Source organism: Phodopus roborovskii, unplaced genomic scaffold (genome assembly GCF_943737965.1).
Source record: "Phodopus roborovskii unplaced genomic scaffold, PHOROB, whole genome shotgun sequence".
Taxonomy (NCBI): Eukaryota; Metazoa; Chordata; class Mammalia; order Rodentia; family Cricetidae; genus Phodopus; species Phodopus roborovskii.
The window spans coordinates 24,839,600-24,853,556 of NW_026125281.1; the positions used below are offsets into that span (position 1 = coordinate 24,839,600).

A 13,957-nucleotide genomic window follows, 5' to 3' on the forward strand; every position below is an offset into this window, starting at 1 on the left:
CAAGGTTTGAGTCTGATTTTTTTTCTGAAATGATAACTAAGCATTAAGAATATAAGTTGGGGCAGAGGGAGAACCTAACTGGTAAAGCACTGGTGGCCAAGCCAGAGGCCCTACCTGTCGAGTCCCAGAGCCGCATGACTTGCCAGGGTTGTTGGTGAATGCTTGTAATTCCAGCCCTGAGGACTGAGACATGCAGGTCCCCGGGGCTCTCTGGCCAGTCAGTCTAGCCTACTCGGTGAGTTCTAGGCCAAGGGAGAGAGTATTCCACAAAACAAGGTGGACGGTGCCTGAAGTATAGGCACTGGACCTTCAGCCTCTACACGTGTTGCATGCCTGTAGGGGTCAGAGCACAGCTTGCAGGAAGCATTCTCTCTTCCTGCTGTCTAGGGATTGAACTCAGGCAGTCAGGATTGACAGCAAGCGCCTTTACCTGTTGAGCCATCTCACCAGCTCCTCTGTGTTTGGTGTGCTGGGTGTTGTTCTGAATGTTGGCTTTGATCTGGATCTGTAATGAGCAATGGTTTATGTGTTTGCTGGCACAGAACTTAGATGCTGATAGAGGTTTAGTCAGTTTTATCTTCCACGTTTTGAAGGGTATTCATTTGTATCAATTCTGTCAGTAACTATTTATTCCTCAGTTTTTAATCCTTATTTGCAACAAGTCCATTTGTTAAAGTACTTACTATTTATTTGTTTGTTTGCTAAGCGATAGGTCCTATTTTAGAGGCCAGGATACTGTTAATGATACAGATATGGTTCCAGCTCCTGCGGAATTTCTATTTTAATACACAGCAAATAGGCTAACAGTAGCCAAATGCTACATGGAAGTTGAGCTACCTTTGATTCCTAAGTGCTGGGATTAAGGTGTGTGCCAGGCTTACAACCAGCTATTTTATTGTTGTTTTTGCTTTTGTTTTAATTTTTTTAAGTGGTCCATAAAACGTGTTGCTTTAAAGGCAGTGGCAAATGGAGCCAGTGTCCTGGGGGACTGCAGGAGAGCACGGTTCTCAGATGGCTGCACCTTTGGTAGCCAGGGTATGCCCAAGAATGTTCACCCATGCCTGAGAGATCAGGAGCATAGGAATGGCAGAGCTTCAGGCCAGCAGGGGAGCAACAAATGTGAAGGCGGACATTGGGCATGGTGAAAATCAGGGCAGCGTGACTGGGACAGAGTGGTGAGGGTTGCCGTAGGACAAGTGCAGCGAGAGCACATCATGAGACCATGCACCCTAGAGTGTGGGTTTGGAACTCACTTCCAGGGAGCCACTGGAGGACTGTGGGTGGCTTCTGAGATAGTCACTCTTCTACTATATGAAGACCTGGGGCTTGGACATACACCTGGCATGCCACACATTGCCTTTTCCCCTCGCTCTGCCATTGGGTAACCCGTGATTTGTTTTGTTTTTAAGAAACCAACTTCTATAGGACTGTGGATGCAGCTCAGTGACAGAGTTGCTTTCCTAGGCAAAGTCTCTGGGCTCCATCCCCAGCATCTCACGACCCCAAAAGAAATCAACTGTGTGTCCATCTCAAGTTGCCCTTTCTTATGGTGGTTCTTAGCCGTGTTGAACGAATCTGTCTTTCCCCCAGATAGAGATCTCCAGCACAGATCTTGTATACTCAGTCTTTTTTTTTTTTTTTTTTTTGCACAATGCTTTTCAAGTAATATGTGATAAATAATAAATTCCTGATTACTGAATTAAATTTTAGATTATAGTTCATTATCATGTACTAAAATATATTCTTTTTTCCCCCCCAGAGACGTGGAGCTATTTCCTATGACAGTTCTGATCAGACTGCGTTGTATATTCGTATGCTAGGTAAGCACAACTTTATGCCACTACCAGTTAATTTTGTAGTCATATTATTTGGGATGAGGTGTCTTTCATTAAGTAGCCCTTTCGTCTTTTTTTTTTTTTTTTTTTTTTTTTTTGTAGCAGAAGTTGAAATATAGCATTTGAAAACTAGCACTGAATGTGACAAATAGAGGCATTTTGCAGTTAAAAGACAATTTAGAATTCTGGTTTAATAGGACAGTATTTTTAGTGTACAGCTTTTAACTGTTTTAGAGCATTCTTTGTGGAAAACCGAGTTCTGGAGCTGCTAAATAAAGAAGTGCATGCTCATTTTTGAGGCGTTGTTCCTGGCTTTTCTCCTCGAGTTTAGAACCCCTGTTTTTGGCTTGAGATTCTGAGCTAGCTAACACTTGCAGTTTATATACCTGTGGTCTCCCTTTTGGTTCCTTCCCTAACTCTTTCTTTATAAAGCCCAAATGTATCCCAGAGCCCTGTTTTCACTCAACCCTTTCTGATTTTCTTTGTACCTGTGTGTCTTCCCCTCTGCGGGGATTTGTTCCCCGTTCCCTCTTCCCCGTCTCTTAAAAGAAAACGTTAATGGTTCTTTCAGCCTTCAAAGGAAGCTCTAGACATAGTTACTCTCTTTCTGTGCAGCCTGGGGAGTATATGATGGATACCTCAAACTTTTTAACAGGGCTTGCCAGATTTGTTCTCCACATCTGTAGTCTTGCTGTCTCAAGAGATAAAACTTCATTCTCCTAAAATGCAGCTGTTCTTGGCTCCTGTTTCTTACATGCTCTGTGTCTAGATCACTGACAAATCCTGTTTGTGGGTACCTTCAAAACAGCTCGCCCACACCATGCTGACCACGTTACCGCCCAGTCTAAAGCAGGTTATCGCCTGTACTTGCTGCTCAGCTGGTCTTCCTGACCTGCGGTCTACACAGCCTAGGTGAACCTTTCTCATACGTAAATAAAGTCATCTTAACTGTACACTCAGGGTTCTCTGAGGACTTGGACCTTCGAGTAACAGCCGAAGCTCTCACCTCTCGCCCTAGGTGCCAGTGTCCAGCCTGGTCCAGCCTGATGCCGCTTTGACCCCCCTTTTCCCGGGTTCCCTTTCCCAGCAGTCCTGCCGTCACACTCTTGACTTGGCTGTGCACACGCCAAGTGCGCTCCTGGCGTTGGCTGTTGATGCTGGCTCGCCCTTGTGCTTGCAGACCTCTTTCTTTTATAACCTAATGGCGCCGCTTAGACCTGTTCAGTCCTCTTCAGTGAGGACTCCCGTGTGACGCTGTCCTGTCCCCGTTACAGCTTCTAACCCTTCTCCACAGACAGGAGTTATGTGTTTGTTTGTCCCTCGCCTGAAGGTAAATTTTGTGCTCTGGTGTGTGCCGGCTCTGACCGGTACTCAGCAAAACTTTGTCATACCAGGGAGTCACTGCCTAAAAGAGGCCTTGGGAGGTAAAGATGGAGTCACAGTTGATGAAGGAAGATCCTCCAAGGACATCAGAGTTTCAGGAGCATGGGACGAGGAGGGGGTGACTCCTATGAGGCGCTCCTCTGTTACAGACTTGGTCGCTGCCACAGCATTAACAGGAAAGGGCTGCTTTTGGAACCTTGGGTTTAAGTATTGCTTGTCATTTGCACAAGTCGAGGCGTGGAAATTGATGTGATCCACCAAAGCCCAATTTCTACATCCACAGAAAGGGAACTAGTAAGGTTCCTCTAACTTCGGTTTGACTGCAGAACTTACCCATGCCTGTGATACAAAGAGTGCCTGCTGATTGGCTGCTATATTATCTGATTTCATGTGGCTTCTTCATGGAAGAACAGCATCAAACAGGTGAAAACACAAGTTTTAAGGACTCGCTCAAACCTTGGGCACGAAGAGAGATTCCCAAATGCACAGAGTCCAGTGGGAGTTCACACACTGTGGGATCGCAGGCTGTGAGAGTAATCATGTTTCCTGTGTCCATCTTCTCTGTAATCAGCACTGTGCCTGGATAGGCAGAGCAGGTGTAGTGGATGCTTGCTTCTTTCAGTGGCTTTTTGAAGTTATGTTCTAGGATTTTCTTCTGTGAAACAGATTTTGTTTCCTGCTGGGTTTTCATGGTTATTGGTTCAAGACCATTAGAGTAATAAAGTGACCTTTAAAGTTAGATAATTATTAAGGAATGAAATTTTTAGAAGTTTCCTAACCCAGCCTTACAACTCAATACCAGAATTTTATTTCCTCCTCCAAATAAGTCCATTCTTAACCCCTTGTTTGGTTTATTGTGCTTGGTTTGGCTTTTAGCTTTCAGTCATGGACTTTGTTGTGGCATTTTTGCGTATGTCACCTTCCTCACTGGCCTCCCTAGCGGGGCCATACCAGGGAGTAGAATCCCACATGGGCCTGCTTATACATGGGAAACAGCTTTCTAATCCTACATTTGTTCTTGACTCTGTCCAGGAGATGTCCGCGTAAGGAGCCGAGCAGGATTTGAAGCAGAAAGAAGAGGTTCGCATCCCTATATTGACTTCCGTGTCTTTCACTGTACGTATTTCCCTCATGTTCTCAGAACTAAAACGTTGGTCTTCGTTGCATTTAATTTTCTCAAAGAGAAAGAATACATGGGAGAAAAAAAAATGCTGTGTTATATTCTGACTTTTTAAAAGCAGAAGTCCATAATTTATAGTGTATTTCTAGATAACATTGGCAAATAGAGATAACTCGAGGGGAGTGGTGATTAGAACTTTGTGTCTCTTGTAGCCCAGGCTGGCCTCATACTCACTGTGTAGCCCGGAATGACCTTCAACTTGGGATGTTTCTGCCTCTACCTCCCTCCTGAGTGTTAGATTATAGGTGTGAGCTACTATGCCTGATCTTTGAGGTGCTGGGGATCAAACCTAAGACCTGGTGCATGCCAGCAAGTACTCCACCACCTGAGGCCATATTTCCAGATAACTTGGGTTTTAGGTGCTTTGTTACTATTTTTCTATGTTACTTGAGACAACATCAACATTTTATGCAAATAACATTTTGTAATAGTATTTCTGAAGTTGAATGAAGTGTCATCTTTTTGTTTTGTTTAAAAATACTGATAGAATATCATTTTCAAAACAAACATCGTATATGTCTAGATCATAGTGGGGGAAAAAGGAGGAAACAAGTGATAATGCTCTTAAATTATGAATGTTAAATCTAGTTTTGGACTTGTTTGACTTTTGGTAATGTTTGGTAACATAAATTAACACTCTGAAAAGTGAAGCCAAACTGGACAGAGAATAAGAGACATCTGAATAACTCGGATTATAAATGAGGTGGAGCGGTGAGCCTGGCATTCTGAGTCACCTTTCTCCTGAAGGGGCACATGCTGATTCTGAGAAAGGGGTTAAGAAGGTGACCAGGACTAGACTAGACACTTACTGTCAAAGAAGCCGAAACAGGTCTGTACACTCTGCCAAGTTTGCAAGGGGCGAGGGAACAGCCTATAAAACAGCCGTGTTTAAGTGAAACCTCAAAGCACTTTATAAGGGTAGAAATGAGCCTGGACTTTGCAGTGTCTCAAGCACTGCTTATGCCAAGGTGGTTGCAGTCTGAAAGAGCGTTAGTGGCTTTTCAGTCTTGCCCACCCAGGGACACTGGGGCTGCTGTACGGCATAGCTTCTTCCCACAGTAGCAAGTGACTCGAAGCTGCTTGTCATAGAACTGCCACCTTTTAAAATGCAGGTCAGGAGGTACTTTAAACCTAAAGCACAATGACATGGAAATAAAGTGTACTCATAACAACTGAAAACATAGCAAAAGCCAACCGTGAATGAGGCAAAGGGGCAAGGGCCAGTTCGCCAGTGTGGAAACCCTGCGGTTTCCTTTTGTGCCTGACCTCTCCAACTGGGGCAGCAGCTGTGTGGGGTGCATGTGCTTCCAAGGCAGCCAGCCCCTTTGGCTTCAGGGCATCCTGAGGCTGGGGTAGCGGAGCTGGGGCTGTTTAGACCAGAGACTGATGGGAGGAGCTGTGAGGTGGGAGGAGCTGTGAGGAGGGAGGAGCTGTGAGGTGGGAGGAGCTGTGAGGTGGGAGGAGCTGTGAGGTGGGAGGAGCTGTGAGGTGGGAGGAGCTGTGAGGAGGGAGGAGCTGTGAGGTGGGAGGAGCTGTGAGGAGGGAGGAGCTGTGAGGTGGGAGGAGCTGTGAGGAGGGAGGAGCTGTGAGGTGGGAGGAGCTGTAAGGTGGGAGGAGCTGTGAGGAGGGAGGAGCTGTGAGGTGGGAGGAGCTGTGAGGAGGGAGGAGCTTGAGGTGGGAGGAGCTGTGAGGAGGGAGGAGCTGTGAGGTGGGAGGAGCTGTGAGGAGGGAGGAGCTTGAGGTGGGAGGAGCTGTGAGGAGGGAGGAGCTGTGAGGAGGGAGGAGCTTGAGGTGGGAGGAGCTGTGAGGAGGGAGGAGCTGTGAGGCGGGGGTCTACTGAGCAAAGGCACAAGGAAACTCAGAAAAGAAAGTGCTACGGAAAGTAAGTCAGAGTAGAGGAAACAGGGTACACTTAGGTTTATTCTTAAGACCAGCATAGTCTTGATACCGCCTACGTGGATATGAAAGAACGTCTACAGCCGAATCACACCTGTGTAGGACGAAGCATTCTAAAGAGCATGTCAGGTTAAATATGCAATGTATTGGAAGGCTGATGGATTTCTTTAAGGATGTAAGATTGCTTTAAGCACTGAAGAAAGTCATTGTGATTCGTTGCATTAATAAGAGTAGAGGAGAAAAGTTCCTGTTGGTCAATATAAAGAAAGTGTCTATAGGGCTCTCTGTGCCTTCCTGGAACTGAGCAGTGCAGCCAGTTTCTGCAGAAGACAGCTTGCTGTTGTGTTATTGCTGGCACTTTCACTTAGGCCATTCTTGTTTGTTGGTGGCATTGCATTTGCTTTTAAAAACTTTTGTTTTGTTTTTATGATCTGAAGTTTGAATAGCTTTAAAACTATCAGCCTTTTACAATCTGAGGAATCTGCTCTGAAAATCCTCTGGTCCTCAGACTGTTGGAGACATCTGTATCTGATACTTTGGTTTAGGGGACCTCTCTCTCTCATATGCCTCCAGAGTTTCACTACATTTAGTAAAAGGAGAGGATTTGGGAAATAAGATTGCTATAAAGGATGTTGAAAGTTTCAGGTAGGTGGCATAGTGGTAAATTTTGTGGAGAAGGGAATAGTAGGAAAGTCTTATTTCATTAGGAAGCCAGGAAAAATAACACATGCTCTAAAACTGAGAGAAGACAGACTAAATTTCCTGGTGGTGGAGTTGAATTTATAGATTGTTACATATTCCTTTTAGGAGTTAAGGTTTGCCAGATTGGATGGTAAGTAAAGTGTGTAACCCGTAAGCCTGAACTGCCACAATCTTCAGGGCTAGCCATGACTTTCCAGGGTACGTCCTTGTAGAGTGTTTCGTCTCTTCATACAAGGTGGGAATACCTGGCTTATTTCTGTAGAGGCAAAGTTGTTCCTTATCTCTGCTCCTTGTGAAGTGCCCTTTTCCTCAGACACCTGTGGCCGCCTGCTCATTCACTTCCTGGGATCTTGGACTTGGTAAAGGCACCTGCCTACCTGTAATTGACTTTGCAGGGTAGGCTTGAACCTTCAGGAATACCCAAACCTCTTCAAAGTCTATAATATACCTTTTCTCAAACATGTATAATTTAAAATAATACCACCTTTGTTTCTTTTATTTATTCATTTATTTATTTATTTTGTTGTTGTTGTTTTTGAGACAGGGTTTCCCTGTATTGCTTTGGAGCCTGTCCTGGAACTAGCTCTGTAGACCAGGCTGGCCTCGAGCTCACAGAGATCTGCCTGCCTCGGCCTCCTGAGTACTAGGATAGATGGCATGTGCCAGCAACACCTGGCTAAAATAATACTACTTTTGCAATGACATAAAAACATGCATGCTGTAATAAACTTAGCTGGATTATTTAAATTCTCGGTGTAGGTGTATTGTAGTCATTGCAGCTAGGATTTTCTTTCTGCAACTCAATCCACCTTTCTGTGCGCCTCCTTACTTTTGTCCGAACTCTGTTAATTTCCTTGCTTCAGAGTTCTTGTCTGTTTTTGCCCTTTTCTGCTTAAATTTAGCCCATTATTAAGACCTATGTGCTTTTGTGTCCTTAAGTTGCAGTCATGTTTATCTCCCCTATGTCCACCCTGAGCCTTCGTTAATTACAGTATTTAGTTCTGGGATTTTTCTAACTCCCCCATTAGGGTTTCTGCCTCCCGTGTTCTCCACTTAGCCCCTAGGATCAGGTTTTCTCAACAGGGAGAAGGTAGGACACCAGAAAGAATCACTGTTAGGCTGGAGTCGACATGGCGTGCTTGCAAGAGCACAGCAACTGGGCTGGGCTGGGCTTTCTTACTTAGTATTCTCTGTGCTGGACCTACCCCTGCTGTTGTTTTTCAGGTACGGCAGTTATTTTTAACTCGTAGACTTTCCTCTGTGTTGAGTGAATTTCTTTACTAGATTTTCCTAGAAATGAGACATCCAGACATTGAAGCGCTGAGCTTTGCTTCCGTGCATGGCTCACTATAAACCCTGCTTGGGTTCCCGTTCTGCAGGTTAATTCTGCTGGTAGCCACTTGCAGCCAGATAGCTAACACTGGGCGGTGATTGCAGGCTCCACGGTTTTAAAGACTTCAGTGTTAGTCCTATATAGGTAGCACTTTTCCCTGCCTCGAGTTCTTGTGTCTTGGCTGACCTCATATCATAATCTTTACTTTCACAGTAGGATTTGCCATAGGCCTTCCTACCCAGCACGTTTTTACTCCAAAGAGACTTTTTAGCCCGGTATGTGTGGTGGCTTATGTCTGTGATCCCAGCACTCAAGAAATGAATGAGGCCAGCCTGGGTTACATAGCAAGACTCTGCCTCAAAAATAAGTAAGTAAATCTTCCTGAAGGTGGAGGCTGGGAGGTAGATAAAAAAGAAGAAAATTGATTAATGGCATACACCTCTGATGCTAGCAATTGAGAGGTAGAGGCAGAAAGTTCAGGGCCAGCTTCAGGAAACGCAGAGGGAGAGTACACTGGGCTGTAAGAGACTCACCTCCCCTCTGTCCCCAGTAAAGGGAAGAAAATCAGTTGAGCACAGAAGCTTATTAACTATAATAAATAATCAACCTTACTAAACAAACGGATTCCTTTCTGACTTAGAAAGTTTGACAGTGAACTACAGCGCAGGTGGAAGTTACAGTTGTCGCAGACTGGGCACAATAATGTACACTGAGATCTCTGCATCCCTCCTGTTAGGTTCCACCACCATTAGAAGTGTACACGGAGGAGATCATCACATATAAGTGCATACAAAGGAATTCACATTTGCCTGGCTTGAGGTACTAATGCCCTAAATGATGGTGCTACCGAATCACTTAGAAATAAAAAAAATGTGATGTAATGAAACTAGTCCTTTACATAAAGTCATAGGCTTATATTCAGATCCTGTATTTCTTAATTAAGTTACATTAAGCCAGGCCTGCGGTTATTTATAAAGAACTGGGAGAATTTAAATTTGGAGACATTTTGAATTTTTTTTTTTTTTTTTTTTTTTTTTTTTTTACTCGTGGCTACCAAGCAGCGTGATCTTCATGACTGAAGTCCTTCCAAGACATGGCTCCCAAAGATCTGGAGTCTGTGCGGAGGGACCAGCCTGGCTCCTCCGCTGCAGGGTTCTGCTTTAATGGCTGAAGTCTGAATTTTTAGGTAGAAATGTCACAGAGGAGCTTTCATTCTTCATGAGCTTCACCCCACATTTGAATGGTTAGTAATGTCTTCATGTCAAAATTTTAAACTTTCCCCAGATGCCTCGCACTCGAGGTTTTCCGAAGCAATCTTTGTATTTCATGAACTTTATCTTTTGTCTTGCCTCTTGTAGCTCAGAAGCTATTATATGTATTTGCAGAAGCTTAAGAAAAGGTGTCTTTCGTGAGGGAGTCATTGGCCATTGGAAGAGAATGTAGGGATGGGCTGACAGGGTTCTCTAGCGTGTCCTCCTGGCTTGTCCTCAGCATGCTTGTTCAAAATTGTGACAGGGTCCCCCTCTCCAGCTGTTTTCAGGGTTCTGCTTACAAAGCAAAGCAAACAGCAAACAAACAAAAACCTGAGAGATGACCAAGAGGAAAGCTGATGTTTGTTCCCTTCTTCTGAATTCAGTAGAATGCAGCAAAAGTCCCAAGCGACCTACAGAGATTTCATTTCCCCGTATAGCTGGTCTCTTAAATTAATTGGGCGTGATAATATAATTGAATTCCATGCTGATTTGTGTTTGTGTGTCAAGTACATGTCTCAGTACAGCGCTTACCCTGTGAGCATGAGTTTAAATCTTCAGCAACACCCTGGTAAAGAGCAAGGTGTGTGAGAGCAAACGCTCAGGTCCCAGAACTAAGGATGGGGAGACAGGAGGACCCTGGGCTTGCGGCTCAGCCATTGGAGTCAATGGGTCATCTCTAAGTTCAACAAGAGGCCCTATCTCCAAAACAGGGTTGGAAGGGCTAGGGCTCTAGTATAATGGTAGTGTGGGCCTCACATGTATGAGGCCCTGTGTTCAACACCACCACTACCAAAAACAAAACAAAACAAAAAACAAAGTGGGGAGTCATTGAGAATGGTACACACTCACATACACACCATGAGAGAGGGACCGAGGGGGCAGGGAAGCATGTACACACACCAGGGAACCCTTTGTTTGCTTGAAAGTTAGCCATCCTTTCCCTTGTTCCTTAAAAATTGTAGGTGAGGATGGAACTCTTTGATAGAACTATTTTGCTGGTATGTGTAAGGCCCTAGTATTGTTTCCCAATACCTCAAATAATACCATTACAAACCTGTGCTACTTAGACTCTGGCATGCTTGCTAAATCGTAATGGAAGTTGTCAGCTTGACTGTTCTCTCCTTGGGGTTTGCTTGCCAAAGCCCATTGACGTCACCAGACAGGGGGATGTGGTTTCTGCAACGTCTGGAAGATATAACTCGTGGGATGCTTCTTTACTGTTTTTCATGTCTACACAAATGCATCTAAAAGTGTTTTGCCCATTATCTCCAACTCCACTCATTTTCCTTTAGTACCACTCTCCTCCAGTGCTGGGGCCCAGGGGAAGCAGGGTATTTGCATTGTATCCTCAAAGCTCTGGGCTTTAGGCTTCCACTTGTATTTATTTATCCCTCCTCTCCAGCAGCTCTGGTTCGTGCTAGGTTCTGAAAATGTCTTTATTGCATTGCATTGACTGGAGTGTGTGTTTCCTACCAATTAGAGTTATAGGGTCTTATTTACAGTCCCCAAAGATAATCTTTATTCGCTTCACCCACGTTCAGGCTGCTTGCTGCTTCTCGTTTGAGTCGAGCCTTTTACATTGTCTTTATTACAACTGCCTGTTGAAACATGCGGAACTCTTCCCTGTAGTTCCTCGGGTTTATTGGCTTTGGGTTATTTCCTATCGTCATAACAAGGCTGTATTAGGCTTAGCCTGTTTGCTTCATACTTACATGATATGAAAAACATCTGTGTCTGTGTGTGCCTTGAGCTTTGCAGCTCGGATCAGGCTGGTTTCATGGTTGTGCGCAGCAGCTGTACCAGGGTGTCTGCTGTATTTAGCAGCTGCTGGTCTCTCTGCCTCTTAAGTGTTGACGTTTGATGTTGGGCACTTTCCTCTGCGGACGTCTGTCTTTGCTCCCCTTCACTCTCCCCCGCCTGCTACTCACTAGTTTGTTTTGACAATTGGTTGGTGTGCTAAGGTGTCTCTCTGTCGACTGTCATTTAGTTCTTTACTCAGACATGTACTTTGTCGAAAGGTTCTGTTAAATTAGTTGACTCCCTCGTATTTGTCTTGAAATCACCTGCTTCTTTCAAAGATAGCATTTCTTGAATTCATAGTTGTCACCTGAAACAAGACTGGCAAGATTGGTGTAGTTGGTAGAGGTCCTTGTCAGTACCCAGTAACCATGCGGTGGAAGGGGAACCAACTTCTTCCTGCAAGCATGGCACATGGCCATGCACACTCACACTCGCACACACACATGCACATGCACATACACGCATACATATACATGCATGCACACATACATACATGCACACGTACACACACACATGCAAGTACACACATACATGCATGCACACATACATACACACACATGCACACATATGCATGAATACACACAAACAAGCTGCATCCTTTTTTTCTGCCAGTGGCCCAAGTTCCTAGTCCTATTAGTAGTAGTCCCTTACCCCTTGGTTCTTGTGGAGATGAGCACTGTCATATTGATGGTTGGGAAATGTCACTGTGGTTTGCAGAATGTTCTCAGACACCTGCAGTTAAGAATCACTAGTTTTATTACATAAACTAGGGGGGGCTGGTATCGAGTGGACCTTAATCAGCTTAATGGTGGCTGCTCTTCTGCACTCTTCAGAACTGCGGAAGTTGAAATTCACCCTGACGTGATTTTGCAGCTGTTCTTTGAAGGACACGTGCACCAAAGCTCTGTGTTTCCTTCCTCTTCTCTCCCAGCTCATTAATAGGGAATTAAGAATCTCATGTGTACATAGCGAAGTTCAAGGCCTGAGCATTAAATAACATATGTTCCAGCCTGAGAAATGAAGATGCCTAATCCATAGCAAGAACAATCTTGTCTCAAAGAGTTTGCATCTCTTATTTAATCATTAAATCATCAGGATGAACACTGACTCCGCGAGCCTGGGTTGTAAGGACTGCTTGAGGGGGCAATACTGTGATGCATTTCATTCCTGCTGGAGGTGAGCTCTCTGAAGACTGTGAGGGGCTCACTTTGTGCTCATGGTAAAGCTTGAACTGAGTATCCCTTGTAAAGTCCCAAGACTGTTCTCATGTCTTGTAAATGAGCAGCTAGAGCTGTAGTGCTTGAATACACTGTGGTTCTCAGTACTGAATGCGTAACCATGAGACAGAAACCTGATCATAAAAATTAAAAGTGTCAAGGGCACGTTTAAAGTATTCCCTACTTATAATCATCGTTTTAGCTTGGTTTATACTTTATATTGATTGTGTGCTTACTTCTTTCCAGGACTATGCAGGTATTCTGAATGTTCCTTCGTTCGGTCTCTGCCATCAGTCTTCAGAGGCCTGTTTTACCAATCAGAGACCTTAAGCAACCTGCTTCCTGTCACAGAGCTAGTGAGGGGCTGGGATCAGACTCTTTATTCTAAGCCCATCTTTCCCCACCCTGCCACCCTGGTCTCCATTCTCACCACAGGCAGCCGTCGACCATTGCTCAGAGGAAACCTAGATCAGTGTTTCCCCATCCGGCCATACATACCAGATCTAAAAATTCCTTTTAAAAACCTTGTCCCGTGGATGTAGGATAAATACAATTACTCATTTTGGGGTTTTCTTTTTTTAATAATAGACTTTTAGATGTGTCTTTTACATAATTTGGGGGGACCAAGGGAAAGAAAGGAAAAATTAGAATACAGAAAGTATTCATAATTTTCATTCATTTATGTTCAACATAATATGGACCTAGACTAGAGCTAAAACCTTAAAACTTAGTTACAAATATGAAGAACTGAGCAGTGATTTCCCACAGCAATTCCTAGATGTGTCTGATTTCTGTACAGAGCCAGTGGATACAGGGTGCCCCCTTGTGGATTACTAAAGCAGTGGTTTCAGGAGCCAAGGGCCTTTGTGAAAGACATTTCTTATCTAATAGTTGTGCTCTGTTGGGTGTGGCTTGGATGGGTAGTAGAGAAGTATCAGCTAGAGAGTCGGGAGCTCATTATAACCCATCTCCAGACCCTTTCTCAGCCTGGGACTTGTATTTCCTCTATTTTCTAACATGATGAGGGGGGAAACATGGCATAGTTTTATAAAAATTACCTACTGTTCTCCACTTTATATTTTGGTTCAGAAAAGTGGAGAAAGGCTGTCTCGACACAGTCTGCGTGCTTATTAGCTTTGGTGGTGCTGCAACACAGGGCAGTGGTGCTTTACAAAGCCAGTACTCTCTGATAATAACAGCTTCCTCATGCCAATGGCTTTCTGAGTTGTATCAGAGTGTAGCTAACTGTGACAACCAGGACAAGTCTGGGAAGCAAGTGGTCCAAGCTTGATGGTAGCTGAGCTTTAATAAGATAAGTTTAATCAGTTGTGCTGTGAATTGAATGATGTGTTACAGAA

The 13,957-nt window shown here is 44.3% G+C and overlaps 1 protein-coding gene across 1 annotated transcript in view; it reads left to right on the forward strand.

The window, feature by feature from the left end:
- The window catches only part of Pde7a (phosphodiesterase 7A), an 84,020-nt gene that overhangs the window by 49,333 nt on the left and 20,730 nt on the right, over nucleotides 1-13,957 (forward strand). The window contains exons 2-3 of the mRNA XM_051198323.1: nucleotides 1,760-1,820; nucleotides 4,251-4,334. Coding sequence (XP_051054280.1) covers nucleotides 1,760-1,820; nucleotides 4,251-4,334 — 145 coding nt within the window. The remainder of the gene's footprint in view (nucleotides 1-1,759; nucleotides 1,821-4,250; nucleotides 4,335-13,957) is intronic.